This window comes from Chelonia mydas, chromosome 2, assembly GCF_015237465.2.
Source record: "Chelonia mydas isolate rCheMyd1 chromosome 2, rCheMyd1.pri.v2, whole genome shotgun sequence".
NCBI lineage: Eukaryota > Metazoa > Chordata > Testudines > Cheloniidae > Chelonia > Chelonia mydas.
In genome coordinates this window covers 163,110,960-163,135,132 of record NC_057850.1, presented here as the reverse complement: position 1 = coordinate 163,135,132, position 24,173 = coordinate 163,110,960, and the positions used below count along the sequence as shown (strand labels likewise).

Sequence of the window (24,173 nt, the reverse complement as noted above, 5' to 3'; positions counted from 1 at the left end):
GGTATTTCCTGCTCTGCAGGGAGAATTCCATTGAAAAACACTGAATTCCAGTAAAAAAGGCAATCTTCCTGCAGGGCAGGGTAGGATTCGAAAGTTCTGAGTCTGTACCTTAGCGTGCTGTGTAATCTTGGTTAAACTCAGAGGTGCAAAGTGCAAGTTTTTTCTGTAAGTCACTGCCAGCAGTGACTGAAATACTGATAGTTTGAGCTTGTTTTGGCATGACACCCAGTAAGCTCTGACATATATGCAGTAAAGGATTTGTCTCCAGACTAGTTTTATTGACTTGAACAGAGTTTAACAGATGTGGCGCAGGGCGGAGGAGATCTGGTCCAATACAGTCTGATCTATTACAGGGATTGGCAACCTTTGGCATGCGGCCTGTCAGGGAAATCTGCTGGGGGGCTGGGACCGTTTGTTTATCTGCAGCTTCTGCAGGGATCAATCATGCCTACCCACACTGAGGTTCCTAGCAGCAGCAACTAACTGGCACTAACTTTTCACAGTTGTTGTGCTCAGGGATATAAAAACACCACACTGCATGGATCATATCCAGGGAAGAAGACAGGAAAACAGGCTGCCTGTGTCTATCCCACTCCTATACATGGGTGCAGAGCAGGGGATAATCTGATCCTTATTCTATAGGCCCTCTGGCTACTGCCATTGGAGCAGTGTCAATCTCTTTGAAAGCTGTGTGGTCCTATTTTCAACAGATCTGTATTTATTCTTTGGCCAGGGTTGACAGTGGGGGTACATTTGCTAGGTCTTCACTTAGCATCTGAGGGATATAAGGCAAGCAGTTCCTGAGCCTGGAAGGGCTTATTAGCCAGAATTCAAATCCCTGTCAAAGTGTTCACTACAGTTTTATTTGTTACTTGAACAACAAATTACACAGAGGGACCTCAATTAGCTATATGTAGCATGAGACAAAAGAGCCTTTATAAACTTCTGAATGCCATACAGAGAGGACCTCTGTTCCGTCAGTGCTGTACAGGAATCTCCTGTTAGATAAATAATGGCTCTCATGCTACCATGAAGGCTGTATCTGCGCTTCTTCTATTTAAACCCCATTTCAGGGAGATTTACATAAAATCTGACCAATTTATAAATTGCTCTGGGTGGAAACTCAGTTAATCCTCTTTGATCAAGGAGACAAATGGTTTTGTTTTGTTTTTTATTTAACGAACGGCCCGAAGCTATATTGCTTATTAGATAGGTGAGGAAAAGTGGTACTGATATGCTGCACCATGTAGCAGGCATATAACTTTGGAACACTGGTGCGTACAAGGAACTGCAGATCTGAACACAGCAGGAAGAAGGGTAAACCAATTAGCATCTTTCTTTTTTTCTTGCTAGAATAAGGCATCAAATGGGAATCTCACATTTGGAAGCAGTTCTGAACTCTGTTACAACTGCTAGATAGAGGAAGCCTTGCAGAAGTTGGGAGGGACCAGCTAAGGCACAGCCAGTGAAGAGTCTGTATGGTGATCATGAATAAAGTCCTAAGGGTTTGGGTAGAGGAAAATGGTACCACAGCATACAGAGAAGGACAAAATGAATACCTGAGATAACTAAAACATCACCTTGAATAACTAAAATATCACACCCCCTCTATTTTTGTCTCAGTTTGATCAGAAACACCTTGGGAAAATTCCCGTTGGTTGAGCAACTGGTTAAAGAACCACCAACACTTGGATTGCAAGAGTATCTTCATCTCAAATATCAAGAGTTAAAAAAAGATGCTCTTGGAAATGCCTCAGAAATACAACACAAAGCTCCTCCTTTTGCCACTCATGAGACATGCTGGAGAATTTCACACTTAGTAGATTTTTAGGACCAAAGAATGTAGGCTTAAAGGGTGGGGGGAGCGTACCCTGGAAAATAGCACCTCTGGTCACCAACTGAATGAGCTTCCAGTGTAATGCTGTGGTTGAAAGGGATAATGTGATCCACGGATATATAAAGAGGTGAATATCAAGTAGGAGTAAGGTGGTTATATTTCCTCAGTATACGGCACTGGTGACACCATGACTGGAATAGTGTTCTATTTCTGGCATGTTCACACTTCAAAAGAGATACTGAAAAATTCAAAAGGTTCAAAAGAAAGAGCTACAATAATCTGAGGATGGAAAACATGATTTATAGTGAGAGACTTACGGAGGTCAATCTATTTATCAAAAAGAAGGTTAAGAAGTGACTATATCATGATCTATAAGTACCTACAAGAAAGGGGAGAAGATATGTGATAGCAGAGGACTCTTAGTATAATAAAGGAATAACAAGATCAAATCACTGGAAGTTGAAGCTAGATTATCGAAATGGAAAATAAGGCTGTCATAAATATAAAGGGAAGGGTAACAACCTTCCTGTATACAGTACGATAAAATCCCTCCTGGCCAGAGGCACAATATCCTTTTACCTGTACAGGGTTAAGAAACTCAAGTAACCTGGCTGGCACCTGACCAAAAGGACCAATAAAGGGACAAGATACTTTCAAATATAACGGCGGGGGGGGGAAGAAGGCTTTGGTCTGTCGGTTTTGTGTGCTTGATGGAGAGAGATCAAGAAAGCAAGCAATCCAACTCCATTAGAATTAGTAAGTACTAGCAAGGAAAGGCGTTAATTTACTTTTGTTTTAGCTTGTGATTTTCTCTGTGCTGAGAGGAAGGTGTATTCCTGGTTTTCTTTTTGTAACTTTAAAGTTTTTGCCCAGAGGGAAATCCTCTGTGTTTTAAATCTGATTGCTCTGTGAGATTAGCTTCCCTTCTAATTTTACAGAGGTGCTTCTTTTACCTTTTTTCTTTCTAATAAAGTTCTGTTTCTTTTAAGAGCCTGACTGATTTCTCTATTGTCCTAAGATCCAGGGGTTTGGGTCTGTGATCACTCTGTAACCAATTGGTTAAGATATTATTCTCAAGCCTCCCCAGGAAAGGGGGTGTAAGGGCTTGGGGGGATATTTTGGGGGAATAGGAACTCCAAGTGGTCCTTTCCCTGATTCTTTGTTAAATCACTTGGTGGTGGCAGCGTACCCTCCAAGGGCAAAGAGTTTGTGCCTTGGGGAAGTTTTACCCTAAGCTGGTAGAAATAAGCATAGGGGGTCTTTCATGCGGGTCCCCACATCTGTACCCTAGAGTTCAGAGTCGGGAGGGAACACTGACAAAGGCACATATATTTTACAGTAAGGATATATAACCACTGAAACAATTTACAAAGCTTTAGTGGAGACACCATCATTGGAAGTCTTTAAAACATGACAGGGTGTCTTCGAAAATATATTTTTTAGTTCAACAACAAGTTATTGGGCCTGATGCTGCAATTACTACGTGAAATTCTATTGCCAGTCTTATACAGTAGGAGGTCAGACTAGATAAGCATAATGGTCCCTTCTGGCCATAAAATATATGAGACATAGCTAGGCTTGTAAGGATTAGATTTTTATGAGTAAATGTTGGTAAACGTCAATTGCACTGCATACACACAAACACACGGAAAAGTACTTTCATTAATGATTTACAGATAGGCAAAATAAGAAAAATGCTGTTTGAGAATGTATTGGAGTTTGATTTAAGGATATTTAGTTTGTATATTTTGACATGCGATGTTGACAATTTATGTTTCAATTATTATAAAGCTTTAATTTGTTTGATCTGAATGTCCACTGTCATTAAATAGTTATCTGAGACCCCCAACTTCAACTGTGAAAATTTGGAATAGATAAAAATGGAAAAAAATGCTTAAAATCTACATTGATATTATCTGTTGAAATTATAAAAAAATAAAAATCAAATTCTGCTTAGATTAAACAGACATTTAAAGAACTATTTGCTTCTGCCATAGCTCCTTATGCCACTGCATTGACTCTTTTCCTCATTGCCTATAGGACAACAGTTTTTTGTTTCTAAATATACAAACAGTCCAGTGTGTTATTCTGCACTGACATTACATGCACTGACGGTAGTCTTTCAAGAATGTTTTTTCTCAATAAGGAAGGAAGAAAAAAAATACTGAAAGAAACAAATCAGGCAGCTACAGACACTCTGAATAACATGAACTATGGGAAATCCTGAATAACATGAACTATGGGAAATCCTGCACTGCAGCTAATAAAAAATTAGGGGTGGGCCGAAGATCAGGAAGTAATTTTTTCCTGAGTTCAGGGGTGTTTGAATTGGGTCTTCTCTTTAAATAATAATTTTTAAAACTTACACTTACATACCACCTTTTTTCTGAGGACCTCAATGTACTTTACAAGGAAAAGTAAACATGATTACCTCTATTTTATAGATGGGGAAACTGATGCAGTTCAAATTTGACAGTGGCCCTTGCACAACAATGGATGATGCAGCAATTTAAAGTGTGGTTCTGTTCTGAAAAGTGGCTATGTAAAAATGGTACTTTCTTACTTAATAGTTTTGCTTTTTATTCATTAGCCCTGCAGAGCCACAGAAAAATATCGGGGGAGGGAGAAAGAGAGCAAGTCAGGGGGAGATTTCTCCTTTGGCACATTCAACAGAATTTTTACTGAGTTCTAATCAGTGATACCTCTGCAAAACCATTTACAGCAACACTGAAGGCCTATTTTTGCCAGCAGAACCTGGATTGTTTGGGATGGTGTGTAAGAAGGAGCAGACAGAGTTTGACTTTCTGAGCCATTTGCATATTGGCAGTCAATAAAATGAGAGTACATTTGATGTGAGTCAATGAAAGCCAATACAGTTGGAGTCCCACAAAGCCATTTCTAAAGAATCCCTTTTTGGAACAGAACCATATTTTTAAAGGAAACTGCGTTTATTCAGCCAAACCGCAGCAAATTTCACAAGTTCAGAAGCACTATGAAATGTGTATTGATTTGTTTTTTATCTTTAGCTTTAGCATTTGACATTGCTGAACCTGCTATATGTGATCTCATGGGGACACTGTCATTGTGCAAGTCTGCTGCAAGAGAATGCTTTCAACTGGCTTAAAAATGGTACAAGAGTTACGATACCATAATAATACCTAGCTCTTACATATAGTGCTTTTCATCAGTAGACCTCAAAGAACTTTACCATAGAGGGCAGTGTCATTATCCCTGTTTTACAGTGGAAAACTGAGGAACAGATTGAAAGGCCATTGGCAGAGCTAGGAACAGAACCCAGGTATCTTGAGTATGGGGCCAGTGCTCTATCTCCTAAGCCACACCGTAATTTAAACAGCCTATTACAAATTAAAATGTTTCCATTGTTAGCTAAAGCCTTATTAATTCAGGTTGGGCTGTCTCACTGTCTGTCTCCAGATACTTCTGCTGTCAGGAAACAGCTGTGAAACCCATAGGCAAGGTGTAGGTGTGATTCCCTACCAGCAAAACCACGTGGGAGAAATTTATCTACTTCTCCCTATGCCCAGAATGGGCTCAGGAGCACAGATATTTCATGCCAGCCAAAAAATATCCCGCTAATTTTCCAACACATTTGAATTAGATACGGGGGATTAGATGTGGAGTACAGACCTGGATCAGAAGTTCTGCAGAGCTGTGGGGATATGTCTGGATCAGGGTGAAGATTCACATCCGTGTTTAAGAGTTTACCCCTGGGATTTTCAAAGGAAGCCTAAGGGAGTTAGGCATCCAAATAAGTGTCCCAATGACATACAATGGATTTTGGATGCCTAACACATCAATTATATTTATTACAGTAGTGCTTATGGCCCAACAAGAAAGAGGCCCCATTTTGCTAGGCACTGTATAAACACAGAGCACGAGACAGTCCCTGTTCTCAAGAGCTTACAATCTAAAATAGACAAGGCAGACACAGGCTTGGGGAAAGGGTAGAACACATAAGCAAAATGAACAAATTTACCAAGGTGAATCCTAAACATGGCCCTTTTAAAAAACATTCAGTAGACGAGGACAAGATAAGTAAACTGTAATTCATTTGCAGAAGCTGACCTCAGAAGTATATTTACCTTGGATTGGACTCCTCTGAAACTATTTAAGAGTTAACCGAGTAAACGGCAAAGCCACTGCATCTGAATCATAAACGGGAATCTTGCACCCTGTAGCAGAATTGCTTCATTACTGTAGACATTATTATAGCGTGTGTTGTTGTTATTGTTTGCTACTACTTAAGTATTACCTAGGCAACCAGAAAGACCTGAATGCCTTACAAAAGGTAAAGGACACAATACTACTGTTCAAATAGTTTCAGCTGTTGTTACACAGGAATATAGAAACTACTGTACTAGATTAGAGCGGTGGTTCATGTAATCTGTTATTCTGTTTCTCACAGTGACTAATACCAGAAGCTTCAGAGGGCTTAGGTCCTAAAACATGAGGGGTTATAGCCCTACTTTTTTTCCCCCCATTGCCTACCTAATGCAACTGGGGATGTTCTCAGTGTCTATACATTTAACCGTTCCTTCTTTAAATCCTATGCTCTTGACCTTAATAGGCCTTAAAGCAGATGATGCACAGCAAAACTGACGTCTAATTAACATGTAAGAGTAAATTGTTGAACAAATGTTCAACAATGGAAGTTGGTCCAATTTACCTCACTGCCTACTCTCTCAAAAACAATGGATTAGCACTTTGGGACCTAATGTCTTATTGTATAATCCCTTTGCATGTTTTCTATCATGTCTCCTCTCAATGAGATGTCAGGTCAATGTTACACCCACTCAACACAAGACAAAAAGACTACTGACAAGACATTTCAACATGAGGAAAAGTCTCCTAAGTCTTACAGCCTTCATAATAAAAATCAATGTAAACAGAGTGGATTCCACTTATTAGCAACCTCTCGGTTCCCAGCAAAAAGTTTCATTATCTGGAAGTTACCAATAAGTGGAAGGAAGGTTTGCAGGGTAGCAGCCAGGGAAGGAAGTGCTAGCACATTCTGAGCTCACCTCCCAGTGCCAGGGCAGGGAGCTCTCGGAGACTGCAGGGAGAAGTACAGTGCAACCCCAGCACTTCCTTCTCTGGCTGCAGACCTGCAAACTGGCATTGGGCTAAAGCCTTCTGAAAAAATTGTTAATAAGCAGCTTGTCTTTTGCCAGTATCTGAGTCCTGTTAACACTGAACTCAATGGGATGGGATCATTTCCTGGCAAAATGTTGCTATCAACCTAAATTGTTGATACTGGGATTACTATTAACCAGCACCCACTTTATATAGTGGGAACTAACTTTGGACTTTTATAGTCAATAGCAAAAAGAGGTCATTGAGATATAGAGGGCCAAATTTTATTCTCAGAAAAGTGTACACAACGCTTCGGTTATACATGGAAATTCATGCATGAAATTTAGAGCAGAATTTGACCCACAGTGCAAAGAGGCCTCAATCTTGTCTGTGTGTGTGTACCCAAACCATTGTGTGCATGATATTTATGTATTACCACTTATGCACACAACTAACAATTTATCTAAGCAAATCACATTTTAATCTGTGCCTGATTTGTGCATGCTAACAGGCATGTGTGTGTGCGCACGCAAATTCTATCATTTTTTATGCACAAGTGCAAATACTGTGCCTATAAAGTTTAATGTCACAAAGAAGACAGTGTTTGAGGGCCTAGAATCTACTTTTACCCTAGTTTTCATAGCTGGATGTGGATGTATACCTTTGAAATGTATTTTCAGCTACAGGGGTGTGGTTAAACTCCTTTGGATACATTCCAATAAACACAACTGGGGGCAGAATGGGGGTGGGGGAAAGGATCTTCAGTAGTCAGTCATTTTGGCACCTTTCCAAACACAGCATTTCCATGCTTTTTTTTTTCCACAGCAGTTTTTACATCTTTCCTTGTGTTTATTAAAATCCATTTGTGCAGGGAAAAATATGACACTTACATCGGCGAAAAAGAGTGGGTACAGCTAACTTATTTTTTCACTTTTACCAAACAGCAAAAGAGAGTGCACAATAAGCCTCAGACCAGCGAAGATTTGCACTGTGAATAAAGTGCAAATCAAAAGGTGCAAGGGGAAACCCTTTGGGTCATCAAAGATTTGAATAATGGAAGGTGCCAAATCTGCAGATTTATGAGTGCACAGCCAACAAGTCCTATCATGCAGGAAACTGTCCAGTTTACCCACTGCCACCTGACTTATGGGAAGGAAGACTGAGGACCAGAGAAGGAACTGAGGTGGTGGAGATCTGAGCTGACCTCAGCTCTTCAATTTAAAAGCTGCTGTACATTAAACTTTGTGTGTATGTCGGGGACTAAGCTGGCTAATGGTCTCAAGTGGATAAAGGTTTCAGTCACCACAGCTCTCTACTTTCTGGGCTCCCTGCCTTGAAGAAACAGCACTGGACAAGCCACATCCATTTATGAAAGCCCTGTTATCTGACACTGGATTGGGAACATGACTGTGGGGTTCTGGATAACTGAACTTCTGATAATGGTGGATGCACTGTATCAAGAAACACACTTAGTTAAATATGCTATCTTGTTGGCATAACTCCCACTGTTCAGAGAACACCAGAGGTTTGATAAAGAGAAGCAAAACCAAGTTTATGCAATCATATACCATCACACAAACCACCTGACATACAAACTGTTGTATGCAAAATTAGGCTGGAAATCTCATGACGACAGATTATCTCATGAGATTTTTACCGGTTCCTCTTAATACTGCGGTACTTCCATTTGCGGACCCCGCGGACATCAGGAAATGTAAAAAAAGAAATCAACCAAAATGTTTCAATAAAAGGTTCAGACTGAAGCAGGATAAAGGTTTTGATCAGGCCTTATTTTCTATGAACCCATTCTGATCATCCTAAGCAACAAGTAATGTAATAAGGATGCAGAGTTCAATGTATGTTCAGCTTGATTTTCGCAGGTGTTGAGCACCTGGGACTAGTAGGAGATGTTTGCGATAGCCACCTCTGAATCTCACCGCCTAATCCTTATTTCTTTTCTTGAAGGAACATACTTAAACGTAACCACACTCAACTTATTTTGAACTTTCAAGAAGTAGCATCTGTTTATTTGATTTTTAGTTTTTGTTAGATTCTCTGAACCCCATGTTCCTTACATGACCCAAAAACAGAATCATAGAATCATAGAATATCAGGGTTGGAAGGGACCCCAGAAGGTCATCTAGTCCAACCCCCTGCTCGAAGCAGGACCAATTCCCAGTTAAATCATCCCAGCCAGGGCTTTGTCAAGCCTGACCTTAAAAACCTCTAAGGAAGGAGATTCTACCACCTCCCTAGGTAACGCATTCCAGTGTTTCACCACCCTCTTAGTGAAAAAGTTTTTCCTAATATCCAATCTAAACCTCCCCCATTGCAACTTGAGACCATTACTCCTCGTTCTGTCATCTGCTACCATTGAGAACAGTCTAGAGCCATCCTCTTTGGAACCCCCTTTCAGGTAGTTGAAAGCAGCTATCAAATCCCCCCTCATTCTTCTCTTCTGCAGACTAAACAATCCCAGCTCCCTCAGCCTCTCCTCATAAGTCATGTGCTCTAGACCCCTAATCATTTTTGTTTGACTCTCTCCAATTTATCCACATCCTTCTTGTAGTGTGGGGCCCAAAACTGGACACAGTACTCCAGATGAGGCCTCACCAGTGTCGAATAGAGGGGAACGATCACGTCCCTCGATCTGCTCGCTATGCCCCTACTTATACATCCCAAAATGCCATTGGCCTTCTTGGCAACAAGGGCACACTGCTGACTCATATCCAGCTTCTCGTCCACTGTCACCCCTAGGTCCTTTTCCGCAGAACTGCTGCCTAGCCATTCGGTCCCTAATCTGTAGCGGTGCATTGGATTCTTCCATCCTAAGTGCAGGACCCTGCACTTATCCTTATTGAACCTCATCAGATTTCTTTTGGCCCAATCCTCCAATTTGTCTAGGTCCTTCTGTATCCTATCCCTCCCCTCCAGCATATCTACCACTCCTCCCAGTTTAGTATCATCCGCAAATTTGCTGAGAGTGCAATCCACACCATCCTCCAGATCATTTATGAAGATATTGAACAAAACCGGCCCCAGGACCGACCCCTGGGGCACTCCACTTGAGACCGGCTGCCAACTAGACATGGAGCCATTGATCACTACCCGTTGAGCCCGACAATCTAGCCAGCTTTCTACCCACCTTATAGTGCATTCATCCAGCCCATACTTCCTTAACTTGCTGACAAGAATACTGTGGGAGACCGTGTCAAAAGCTTTTGCTAAAGAAGGGTTATGCTTGCATTATTCCCAACTTAGCCAAAGCAAGAAGATGCTGGAAATCTTACAAGGAATATTATTTCTAGTCTGACTTCCAAACTGGATGGTTCTCTGTAAGCATCAGATAAACAGCCAAATCTTTTCTGTGCTTATCTGAATGAAACCAAACTTCTTACACTTTTGTGGTCCACCCAATTTATACAGCTAATAAGAAAGGAATCCTAAAAGGATGCAGAAAAACCAGGTGGATGGACCAACTTCTGTTGGTGAAAGAGACTAACTTTTGAGCTACACAGAGCTCTTCTTCAGGTCCAGTTGGTTATGTGTAAGGAAGGCTCCGGGAGACTAATCTCGAAGAATTCTTGGTTCCTGGCACAGTAAGTGGATGAAAAACAATGCTGCTTGTTTACACTAAAAGTTATTACATTTTCTCTAGTTTGTATCGTGTTTACACAGACAATTGACTGCAATGGGTGCATAAATGTAACCAAGAGTAGTATCTGATCCTGTGTGATTATATCACATCACTTTTTCTGTGTGAAACATACAGGAATTAACCTGTGTAGGTTAGGTCAAAGTCACAGCACCATGTGTCTGCTCAGCTCCTTTATGTACATCAGTTAGAAATCAGCCCAACAACCCCACAAAATCCTTTGTTAGTTTAACTAATCTCTTTAGATTCTTATGCATGTGTAAGAAAAAACAAACATTCTGAAAGGCTGAAGTCACACCAAATATAATGGGTAATGACATGGAGATGGGAAGTTCTGTTTAGTCTTAGACAAAACATTACATTAAGTTGGAGTTCAGGCTAAGAGTACACATCAGTAAGTTAAGGGTATAGGTTTTGTAACCTGGGAAAATTCAGATGTTAGGCTGAACTTAAAAGAAATCCAAACATAGAAAGGTGCAAAAATGCACAGGTTAGGCCTTAAAACAACCTTAAATAAGAGACCTTATGACAGTGGAGGCCTGGTACAGCTCTTCCCTGCTGTGCCCCTGAAATGACTCCTATGCCAGGGAAGATGGGGGCACCTTTTACAGGAGCTGCTTACACCAGGTTTACATTAGAAGAGATTTAAGGCCAACCAAAAGAATTCTTTTCTGGTCATTTACAACAAGATCACACTAAACTGACCCTTTCCCTTAGCAATCATTGATTGGAAACAACCATGCAATATGAAAGACTGTTTATTTAAACTCATAATAATATCCTTGAATTTGCTAGGATGTGATTTGACTTGAGCAAAGCCATCATTTGCGTCACTTGACAGAGGAATGACAATTATTGTGCTCTCCTCACATGCAGACAGTGCCTAAATAAACTGCAAAAACTGTACCCAAAAATCTGATAATACTATTTTGATAGATTAGTACATTAGTAAATTATTATTGTGCAGGCACAATGATGATTGTGCATTATCAATTGCTTGCTCTGGCACTGCACAGAGTACTTAACAAGGGTGAACTTTACCTCTCTCTGCAGATGACCTGCACAAGGCCAGATGTGGGAGGCTTCTATACAGGGGTGTGTTTCACTCTACAGGAAAAACGGAAGTATGGTTCTTACCATGCTCAGTTCTGTACATCTCAGGTGGGCTACTGATCTGTTGACCAGGTGGACTCATTTGGCGGTAATGTGGGGGACATTTCACTGGAAGAGAAAGAAAATCAAACAACCCTTTTCCATAAATTTGAGATGCTAAAAGTAACACATTTGTGAATAGTAAATGATGAAGACGTTTCCTCACCATATGGTGTCTCTGGTGACACTGGAAAAGCTGGGGTTGGTGGAACAGCTTCATTCCCATTTTTGGTTGGTGAGAAGATTCCCCTGTCTACTTCATCTAGGTCTTCCTGGTAACGTGCCACACTCATCTAGAAGAGGTGAAAAACAACAAAATGAGTGTGTGGCAAATCTCATCAAGTCTCTACAGTACAACGGGCCATTTTTCATCAGATTATACAAGATTTCATATAATCTGATCCACTTTTCCAATGGAGAGATCTCAGCAGACCAAAGACACTGACTGACACACACAAACACACACACACACAGATGGATGTGCCAGTGTATGTTAAAGTCTTTTTCTGATGAATATGACTGTTCTGTTCTTATATCCAGTGACTGTCAGGGATGGCACATCATGCACAAAACCCCATAATATGCTCAACTTCTGCTTATCAACGTGGGGATTTGTAACCTGACTCTGCTCCTGAATTTGAGATTCTATGCTGGCCATTCATTCACCGCTTCTTGAATAATTCTTTCTTATTTACCTCTTTGGTCTCCCCTACAGCAATTCGTGATCCTGGATTTACAGCCTGGTCTATAGCAGTAGTTGTCATCCAGCCACACCTGGTATATGGTGGCTGCCCTGGAACATCATTGTCATACTGTCCAAGACTTAACTTCCTTATTCTTCCCCCTGATTCGTCTCCTGGTGAACCTGTTGCAGCAAATAAATAAATAATACAACAATAAATAAACAAACACACAAGATCTTAGTTTCATTAGGCCTACTACATGGTGCCAGTCAAATAATTTACCACAATATCTTTAACAATAGTGACTGACAGTCTTCAGTCACCCGTGAGGTTTCCCAGTTACTTGCTTATAACAACAGAGGAAGATGCTTGGTTAGATTCAACCTGGCTGACCCAGGTTGCTACATACTGTATTTGCAAAGTGCTCTGAGTTCTAGAAGGCTAGGCAGTATTTCCATTGCTGCCCTTTCTAGAAAGATTAAGCTGGGAGAGGTCAGTTTTATCTGTGGATGGAATCCCACCAGTAGAGGTTGTTTATGGTATCCAATGGCAACACCTTCTGGACATGCCAACCAGGTTTTGGAGGTGAAGTCACAGCCTGGACACAGAGGCCCTGTGCCCTGCTGACACCAAGGGTGAATCTAGCTCATATGTATATCATCAAATATGGTGCATTTACAGTATTTGTACTGAAAATATTCACAACAGCTAGACTATTATGTATGTAACAAAGAAAAGTCACATCCTTCTGATGACTGAGGAATGAAGCATTGCAGAATAAACCAAGACAGTAAAATGATAATAGAGGGTGAGTGAGGAGTAGCATCTGTTTAAAAAAATAAAATTCGGAAAGTGGCTACTGGAAGCAATCCCTATTTCATCATTATTGTGGGAATTCAAGACACCAAAAGGATGCTACAGGAGTTCTTGCTGATTAGTCAGCATAAAAAGAATAAATGTCTAATGCAGTACTTGAGATACTATTGAGTGCTGCAGCTGAAATTGCATATACTCCTAAAAAGTCTAAAGATGTCTCTTAAAATACTTCATAAAACATTCTTGAATTTCCAAGGGAGCCTATTTTGATTGTTTTGCATCATTTGAGATTAAGCTTTTCTGTGATAGTTTCCAACTTTAATCTAATTACTTGGGGCATGAAAGGACTTCTAAAAGACATCCTAAGCAGTGAGCAGTGCCAGACTCACACTGGGATTTGACACAGTGCATTACATCTAAATGAGCAGTTGGATCTGGAATATGCATTCTCCAAACAGAATGCACTTTACGGACACATCCATTTTCTAGTCGGAAATTGCTGGCAATAATAGAAATATGAGATCCATCAGACAGCAGAAAAATTTGAACTACAGCTATCTTAACTTTCATTAGGGTAGCAAGGTGTGACCACACTGCATCAATACACATTTAAAAAAACCAAAACCAACCATGCCTGATATCACAAACAGGCGTTATACAGGAAAATAATATTTTACGCAACATTAAAACATTGACTGGGCTCCCAGTGCAATACAGAAGGAATTAAGAGTCAAATTCTGCTTAAATATACATGTGCAGCTTCTACATATACATACACATCACTGGAAACTGGAGGCTGATAATCAAAGGCAGAATGTCTCCCACAAGTTATACCGTGGGATTTGCATAAGGGCTCAGCGTTGTCCAACTCTGCTCCCACGGAAATCAATGAATGTTTTGCCATTGACTTCAGTAACAGTAATTAGGTCAATGCTCACCACTTTTGAAAAATCCTACCCCTATCATATCACTTCTAAAATTAGCAGCCAGGCTTACCCAAAACATGCTAACACACTCAGCTTCATCTCATCTATATTTAAATCTGAACATTCTACGACAAGCTGTTTTTGAAATATGGCTTTAAAAATAATTAAGACTTTGGGCATGGCAACACTTGGAGATATAGAGCGCCGGGAGTTAAATCAGCCCTTGGAAACAGCAGCAGGGAAAGCGCTGCCATGTGTTCACACTGTCAGCTGCAAGCGCAGTGGCGTGGCCACATTAGCAGCTCTTGCAACACCACAGAGAGCAGTGCATTGTGGTAGCTATCCTAGTATGCAAGGGGCTGCAGCGTGCTTTTCAAATGTGCGCGTGTAGAGTGTGAGAGGGAATGTGTTGTGTGCATGTGGAGGGAGAAACAGTGTGTTTAGGGGGGCAGAGAGTGTGTCAGCCTGCTGTCTTGTAAGTTCAGACAGCGGCAGGGAGAAGAGGGAAACCCCAACATCAGCCTCCACCCCGCCTCTCTCTCACACATACCTGCCTCTGCAGCAGGAGCATTCCACAGTAATGATTTGCTTTGTCACGGAGCAGATAAGCATGCTGGCTGTCAGAAATGGAGCTTTGAAAGAGGATATCCGCATGCCTGCAGCCGAGTTCAAAACAATGACCAGAGTGGCCACTTGACTTCAAGGGATTATGGGACATTTCCAGAGGCCAATCACAGTGCAGTAATGCAAAATGTTGTCTACGCTGACACCCCGGTGTTTCAGCCAGGGCGCAGCAAGCTCTATGCTTCTCGTGGAGGTGGACTACCAGGAGCGCTCCAGCTGCAGAGTCCAGGTGCTCTATGTTCCTTGCCAGTGCAGACACCTCAGGAGTTAGGGCGCCTGGGGCTGATTTAATGCACTCTAACTTGCAAGTGTAGCCAAGGCCTTTGCAAAATGGAAATACTGCTCACATTTTAAAGAGCCATGTCACAAAAACAACGTATCCATTAAACTCAAAATTTTAGAAACAAACTTGCTCTCCTCCAGCTAGAATCCATGACTGTAGAATTTCAGAAAGAAAAAGATTTTTGAAAATCTCCCTCTGCAAGCCCAATTTCCCCTTATCATTTACTCAAAGGGGGAAGGTGCCCAACTCTCATTGATTTTCCAAGGCACCTAATTTCCCTTTGTGCCTTTGAAAAATCTACAACTTCACAGACAGGGAATTATAACCACTTCGCAGACTCATCTTGAGTGATGCTAAGTGCCCTCTGAAAAATCCCAATGTGTCCAAAATTTCTACTAGACCCAGAGCCAGCGCTAGGCATAAGCAGACTAAGCAACTGCTTAGGGCCCCGCGCAGTTCAAGGGGCCACCCCATCCACTTTTTATTGTAAGTATTTGTCTGTTTTAGTATTGGGGGGTGGCAAAAATATTCCTGTTTAGGGACCCCAATGGGCTAGCACCAGTCCTGACTGAAACTGAGGGTGCCCGGGCCTATAGGGGTGCTCAGCATTTTGTAGGATCAGACTCTTCACCAAAGAAGTCATTGTCATTCCTATAGTGATACTACTTAGCATTTATGCTATGCTGGATGGTGGCCCTTCTCTCTTCCATCCATTTTCGAACCATCAACTAATTAGTTAAGGATTTACTAACGTCATTCTAAAATCTTAACATATTTTTTGTACTGGACATTTCCTTGTTTTGTTTTAAAAGCTGAATAAAGGATGGTTTATGTTCATTTAACCCCCAAATGTCTGAATGGATTTTGCTTATAACCTTAATAAGAGATGTATTTCATCAGGGATGTTCCATGAGATTAATAAGGTAACTTCTATGAAGCCATATATGTGGTTCGCAGAGAGCCACCTGTGCATAGCTGATATGAACAGAGACTTCATAGAAGTTAGACATTTTGTCAGCATAACCTGCAACCCTTGTGAGTGTCATAAAACCCATACATTATAAGCTTCCCCAGAATATCCCATCACAGCAGTTACAAGCTCTTCTTCTGACACATAGCTCATAGGTCTTAAACTTTCTGGCAGAGCTACTGGTTTAAAAAGAAAAAGAAAAGATTGCAGTGAGAACCCAGAGTTGTTCTGTGAAAACTATTGAAAAGACCCATTTTTATTCTTCTCTACCATGTGTCCAGAACTGTGAAGGCTCTGAAACTAGGTAGGTAAACTTCAGGGCTCCACCTTGTGGAACATGGGAAAATATTCTACAAGGAAATGTTTGCTATTTTTGATGAAAAGTGATTTAATGCGATGACTGATATGGACAAAACATTATCTAAGTTAGACTAGAGGATGCAGAGAGACAAATGGAGAGAGATGGGGAGTAAAATGCAATGGGAGCTGGCATGGATCTGGGCAAAGCCTGGGCAAGTATTTTGAATGTAACGATGAAAGAAAGGAAAAGCCATAGAAGGAATTTACAGGAGTAATGTGATCAGAGCATGCCACAGTAAGATGACCTGTACTGAACAGTATTATGAAACTTTTCCAAAGCTTCCCCATTTAAGGCATCGGGCATTTGTTTATTTACAATTATCTGTTTAAAAAAAAATTGCATTCTTCAATTAACAAAGTGTAAAGTACTCTGAGTCAAGAGTTGCTGGAATAACTTTTCCTTTGGTCACCTCATTTACTATTCTTCCTTATAATTTGTCTTAAAAGCTTGGCAGAGCTTCAGACCTAACCCAGGACTGTGTTTATTTTTGAGAGTGCTTTTTGTATACTGTTTGTTTCCTTCCCCATCCCCCACCCCCCAGCTAGATACAGATATTATTTATCTTTGTAAAGATCAAATAATAGCGTTCCTCAGAACTGGCACCAGGCCAGTGCCAGATGGTTATCATTTTGCTAAGGATACATCTAATGGTAGGATGGCTGGTGGTAAAAAGTTTATCTGTGGTATTTTAACTGCTTAGCTTTCTTGGAGCACTAACATTTAAAAAAAACTGTCTGCAAAGGCTGGTTAACAGCATTGCTTTACTTGATGCATTAGTAGTTATCTGGGCTAAACTACAAGAACTGTATTCATTCCATGTACTAAGCTAGGTTTCTATTTTATCTCCATGTATGTTAAATTCCTGATTACTGCATGTACAATGGCCACCATTAAAAAGTCAACATTTACTGTCAGTTACTACAATGACAACTGAGATAAGACAGTGTCTGGTTGCTTCCCCTTGATCCATAGGGTCTGTGGGCTAGCCCCAGAGACAGTTCTGTATAGGGGTGCAAGGAAGACAATACTGTCACCTTTAGATGGACCAGTTCAGGAGGACGCTCTTCAGGTAGACCCTTTCAATGATTTTTTTCTCCCTTAGGTTTTCCATTGGGAGGTAGGGAAAGATAATCATCAGGCCCAAATTGTCCTTATAGTTACAACAGGAAATAACTGTGGATGACTTTTTAATAGTGACCACTGCAGCTGGCAGTGGTACAGGTCAGCAGCACAGAGCATCAAGGTAAGGAAAATACAGTTCTGCCAGATATCACAAACTTTTAAAAGCCTTCTCCTGTTTGTGAAAACAGTTAACCAACAGCCTGATGCAAAGCCCAGTAAAGTTAAGAGGGATCCTTAACTTCAGTGGGCTTTGTGCAACTGCATACATTCATCTTCATTGTTCTGAAATTGGATTTTTGGAACAAATCATTAAAAAGAACAAAGTTGGGTGAAAAAACACATTTTTGTTCATTTTTGGGTGAAATTCATCTCTGCAGAGGGGCCTGTACCCCCTTTAAGCCTATTTTGAGGATTTAAATGGGATGTGAGTGGCGCACAGGCCTTGTGCCACCCACCTGCACAGGGGATAATTTCTCTCCAGGACACTAAACAGTCTTGGTTTAATTTACATTACTAAGTATCACTTTTCCCTTTCTAAAAATCTTTTTACAAGAGCAATTTATCAAAGGAAAGCTAATTACACCTGACAAAGGGCACTTTGAACAACTGTTTTCAGTATGTTTGGAACCAAACCACTCACACGGGAATCAATAACATAACAGCATTTCTTGGTTGAAAATCTCTTAACTTTCACTTTCCCTAGGTTGCCACTACAAATAAATGACAATTTAGCCGTTACATAGAATTTGCTCATCTGTAGGCCTCATGGAACAGGACCCCTTTGTGCTATATTCCAATTCAGCACCTTTAATCAGATGGCAGGGCTTCCCTTCCCACTTGTGTACACATACGCATGCACAAACACAGACAGACAGTGACACACACACACTGTAGTTTTCCAGTTAAGGACATACATCTAAATTAAGTTATTGCTTATAAAATATATATGTAAAAATAAAAATACCACCAACTTCACTTCCAAGTTCAACCGTAAAACTGTCTTTATAGTTTATTTTTACAAAGTAAATTACAACAGGGAGGTTAAACTGAGCATGTTTTCTTTTTCCCTATTGATAAATTTTTACCAAGGTTTCTGAGCAGGAAGAAGAGGGTTCCGAATCTTTCTACTAAATTATAAAATATTTTAGCGGTCACCACTGTGGAATGAAGCTATAGGTCAAACTAAACACGGAGAAATAATGTAGGAAACTCCCTTATAATCTTGTTTTTTTAATCCAGTCACAAATCAACAATCACAAATCAAGTTTTTTATAGTACAGATGAATTTTGTTGATTTATACTTAGCCATTAAAGTTGTCAACTGTCTTTAAATTTACAGTCATCTCAAGGAAACAAAGCTGTATTTGGTTTAAAGTTTTAAAAACTGCCATCATTTTTAAGTGCTCCTAAGTCATATTATTCAGCATATGTGGTTTATGTATTGAACAAATGTGTGTTTAGAGTGGTTTCTTCATTAGCACCTTTCAGCCTGTGTTTTGCACAGCTGGAGTGCATTAAGTCTTTCTTGACACAATAAAATATTGTTGATTATAAAAAATATTACAGGCGTAAGCTAGAATTGACAAGGTCAAGAAAAAAATCAACATCAGTGCTTTTTGCACAGACATGAGAGACCCTCTCTCCTGACACTGTAACTCACTGCCTAAATGAAATTCCTGAATGGTGTAAATGGAGACTTACTTCCAATACTAAAGCACTTACATTTCCAATGGAGACTTACTTCCAGTACTTCCTCTTCCATAACTATTGTACATGGCAATTTTTGGTTCAAATGCTTTTATAGGTATGTGATGATACTGTGGAGCAGATCTGACATACAGCATGAATTGTAATACAATATAGGGAACTTGGTGGTGTTTGCATATGAAGGTTCATTTAATTGAGAAATCCAAATATTATTAAGAACATGTTCTGCTCTACAAGTGCCTATTTATACTTCTTCGTCTAATCCACCTAAATGCAGTTCCCAGGGAAATAACTGCACAGATGAATAATGTCATCTTATTCTCTGAAGATATTTAAATTTTATGTTGCTAAATGACAAATACCATGTTTTGACAATACTAAAAGCATTGAGCCTCAAGCTATGGAAACATGGCCAGTGACATGAAAATACTATGGTCTGAGCCTTACATTTCAGAAGTTTAGTCAATTTTTTGTAAAGTTATCATCTTTAGTAATCTAACTTTCCACTCACTGAAAGGAAATAGGTTTCAGAGTGGTAGCCGTGTTAGTCTGTATCAGCAAAAACGAGGAGTTCTTGTGGCACCTTAGAGACTAACACATTTATTTGGGCATAAGCTTTTGTGTGCTAGAACCCACTTCACAGATGCATGGAGTGGAAAATACAGGAGCAGGTATAAATCCATGAAAAGATGTGAGTTGCCTTACCAAGTGTGACGTCAGTCTAACCAGACAATTCAATAAACAGTAGGATACCAAGGGAGGAAAAATAACTTTGGTAGTGGTAATGAGAGTGGCCCATTTCAAACAGTTGACAAAACCTAAACCTAAATTTCCCCCATACTCATTTCCCCCTACTGTTACTCACACCTTCTTGCCAACTGTTTGAAATGGGCCACTCTCATTATCACTACAACTCCAAGAGAAACTCTATAAACTCATTCCCCAAGAACCCACCCCAGGGACGTTCGACATGCTTCCTAAAATACACAAATAAGGGAACCTAGGCAGACCCATCATATCTGGTCACAACACTCTTACTGAAGGAATATCGGGATTCATAAAAACCATCCTCAAACCACTACCGCACAAAGGGCCAGCTTCCTCCAGGACACAACCGACTTCCTCAGCAAACTCCACATTAACAACCTCTCTCAGAACACCATCCTTCCCACCATGGATTTCACTTCCCCATATACCAACATCCCTCATAATTATGGTATTGCTGCCTATCTCAAATATTTACAAGACAATGGACAGCCCTCATATATCAACCCCAAACACATTGCCAACTCATTCATTCCATTCTCCCCAATAACAATTTTACATTCAACAACAAACACTTTGTCCAAACCATGGGAACAGCCCTGGGTACTAGGAGGGCTCCCCAATATGACAACCTCTTCAATTGGCCACCTTGAAGAAGAATTTCTGAACAAATGCACTATGAAGCCAATTATATACTGAGATACATCAATGATATTTTCATCCTCTGGACAGATGAGTTAATCTCCCTGATAGATTTCCACCACAACATTAACAATCACCACCCGTCCATTAAACTCTCACTGGAACACTCTCACACTAGCATCAACTCCCCGGCTCCATTTTTTAAAAAATCATTTATCCACATGCAACAGTTTCAACAGAGGAGATTGAAGGAACCCCACAGCAGCATATCCCACAGCACAGGGGTTAGGGCACTCATTTGAGAGGTGGCAGATCCATGTCCAAATCCCTTCTCAGGCAGGGGGGGCGCTTGTGCTGGGTGTTGTCCTACAACCCAGGTGAGGACCCTAGCTACTGCTACTGGCCTGCTGACCCTGGTCCTCCAGCACAGCCTCATCTACTACCCCTGGGAAAAATTCCTGGGTCCTAAAAGGCAAAATTTGGGTGAATAAAAATTGGTAGAATCTAAACACTGGTTTTTCAAATCCCTGAGGATCTTTCAGGGAAAAATCAGTAACATGGATAAGAGTATCAGCATCTGGTCCCAAGCATTTGGCTAAGTAATTCATCCTTCGGTTTACTAGTATTTATTTGCCTATATCTTTCATCTGAGGATCTGAATTCTTACAACAGAATGTGAAGTATATACCACATCACTTTTTATTATTCTCATTACATAGACGGGTAAACTGTGGCATGGATAGGTTAAACACTTGTCAAGGTGTCACACTGACAAGTCAATGGCAGAGCCAGAAATAGAAGCCAGGAGCCCTGGCTCCCAGTCCTCTGCTCTACTTATTAAATCATAACTAGCACTCTCTAAACTGGGAAGATTTCCATATAAAATCTTTCCCTTCTATCGTGCTAGCATAAAACAGCCTTCTTTAAAGGACAATCCAGTATTTCCACACACATTTTGAATTTGTACATATTTTCTTCCATATTTTAATATCTTAGTACACCTATTCATGAAGTGCCTATGAAACTGGGTATATTTGATATAGTTTAAATTAAGAGAAAACCACTTTTTTCACAAAAGAGGCTGCTATACCCCATGAAATCACCAATCACATCCACACCTACCCAGAAAGATAGCAAGACAGAGATAGAACACACCAAACTTGTGATACAGAGGAAAGAAATCTTGACCTGTAGACTAAATATCAAGAGATTCCAGAATCTGTGTTCGTGAAAAGTCTGGACAAAACTATGCAATGTGCATTACACATTAGAAAGAGCCCAGACTGACACGTGTACTGTAAACCTGACATTTAGAGGACTCCCAACCTGGCTTTTCTTTTTGTATCTGCAGATAACTACAGGAATAATGTTGAACACAAAAAGAATTTTGAATACAAAGCAGTTCTTCAAAGCTTTCCTTCTACTTTTTAATTTGAAATACTGGATTCTCATTACACAGGAACAAAATAAGGCGGCTGTATCAGATGTACGAAAAAGAAATTAAATTGGTTAAACAGACTGTGTTCTGCTTCCATAGCCAAAAACTGGAGTTTTAAACTGCATTTTCTAACATGTTTCAGAGTAACAGCCATGTTAGTCTGTATTCGCAAAAAGAAAAGGAGTACTTGTGGCACCTTAGAGACTAACCGATTTATTTGAGCATAAGCTTTCGTGAGCTACAGTTCACTTCATTGGATGCATACTGTGGAAAGTGTAGAAGATCTTTTTATACACACAAAGCATGAAAAAATACCTCCCCCCATCCCACTCTCCTGCTGGTAATAGCTTATCTAAAGTGATCACTCTCCTTACAATGTGCATGATAATCAAGTTGGGCCATTTCCAGCACAAATCCAGGTTTTCTACATGGCAGAGGGGCATTGCTGGCACATGATGGCATATATCACATTGGTGGATGTGCAGGTGAACGAGCCTCTGATAGTGTGGCGGATGTTATTAGGCCAATAATAATAATAATAATAACAACAATGGTCACATAAACACCACCCTATACCGGAAACCTACTGACCTCTATTCCTACCTACATGCCTCCAGCTTTCACCCTTACCACACGATCCATTGTCTACAGCCAAGCTCTGCGATACAACTGCATTTGCTCCAACTCCTCAGACAGAAACAAACACCTACAAGATCTCTATCAAGCATTCTTACAACTACAATACCCACCTGCGGAAGTGAAGAAACAGACTGATAGAGCCAGAAGAGTTCCCAGAAGCCACCTACTACAGGACAGGCCTAACAAAGAAAATAACAGAACGCCACTAGCCGTCACCTTCAGCCCCCAACTAAAACCCCTCCAACACATTATTAAGGATCTACAACCTATCCTGCAGGATGACCCAACACTCTCACAAATCTTGGGAGACAGGCCAGTCCTTGCCTACAGACAGCCCCCCAACCTGAAGCAAATACTCACCAGCAACCACATACCACACAACAGAACCACTAACCCAGGAACCTATCCTTGCAACAAAGCCCGTTGCCAACTGTGCACACATATCTATTCAGGGGACACCATCACAGGGCCTAATAACATCAGCCACACTATCAGAGGCTCATCACCTGCACATCCACCAATGTGATATATGCCATCATGTGCCAGCAATGCCCCTCTGCCATGTACATTGGTCAAACTGGACAGTCTCTACGTAAAAGAATAAATGGACACAAATCAGATGTCAAGAATTATAACATTCCTAAACCAGTCGGAGAACACTTCAATCTCTTCTGGTCACGCAATTACAGACAAGAAAGTTGCGATATTACAACAAAAAAAACTTCAAATCCAGACTCCAGTGAGAGACTGTTGAATTGGAATTCATTTGCAAATTGGATACAATTAACTTAGGCGTGAATAGAGACTGGGAGTGGCTAAGTCATTATGCGAGGTAACCTATTTCCCCTTGTTTTTTCCTACCCCCCTCCCCCCAGACATTCTTGTTAAACCCTGGATTTGTGCTGGAAATGGCCCACCTTGATTAGCATACACATTGTAAGGAGAGTGGTCACTTTAGATAACCTATTACCAACAGGAGAGTGGGTTTGTGTCTGTGGGGGGGGGGGGGGGAGAGAAAACCTGGATTTGTGCTGGAAATGGCCCAACTTGATTATCATGCACATTGTAAGGAGAGTGATCACTTTAGATAAGCTGTTACCAGCAGGAGAGTGGGGTGGAGGGAGGTATATTTTCATGCTTTGTGTGTATAAAAAGATCTTCTACACTTTCCACAGTATGCATCCGATGAAGTGAGCTGTAGCTCACGAAAGCTTATGCTCAAATAAATTGGTTAGTCTCTAAGGTGCCACAAGTACTCCTTTTCTTTTTATTTTCTAACATGTAATCACTTAATCCTACAATTCATTTCAGTGTCCATGTGATTGATCTTATAATGATCAGCTGCTAGAAAAAGCAAGGTGTTTAAGCTGAGATATGTGCAACATACTGTATTTACTGGATGTTCTGCTTTTGCTGAACACAAAGTTATACCTACTGTTTGAAATGCAGAGATGAAAGC

General features: G+C 40.6%; 1 protein-coding gene across 19 annotated transcripts in view; it reads right to left on the bottom strand.

Annotated features, from left to right (window-relative positions):
• The window catches only part of TNS3 (tensin 3), a 340,704-nt gene that overhangs the window by 58,337 nt on the left and 258,194 nt on the right, over positions 1-24,173 (bottom strand). For all 19 annotated transcript variants that reach the window (XM_007061354.4, XM_027823761.3, XM_027823765.3 and 16 more), the window contains 3 exons: positions 12,434-12,603; positions 11,905-12,031; positions 11,724-11,807 (listed from right to left, as the gene is read on the bottom strand). In XM_007061354.4, the coding sequence (XP_007061416.2) occupies positions 11,724-11,807; positions 11,905-12,031; positions 12,434-12,603 (381 nt within the window). The remainder of the gene's footprint in view (positions 1-11,723; positions 11,808-11,904; positions 12,032-12,433; positions 12,604-24,173) is intronic.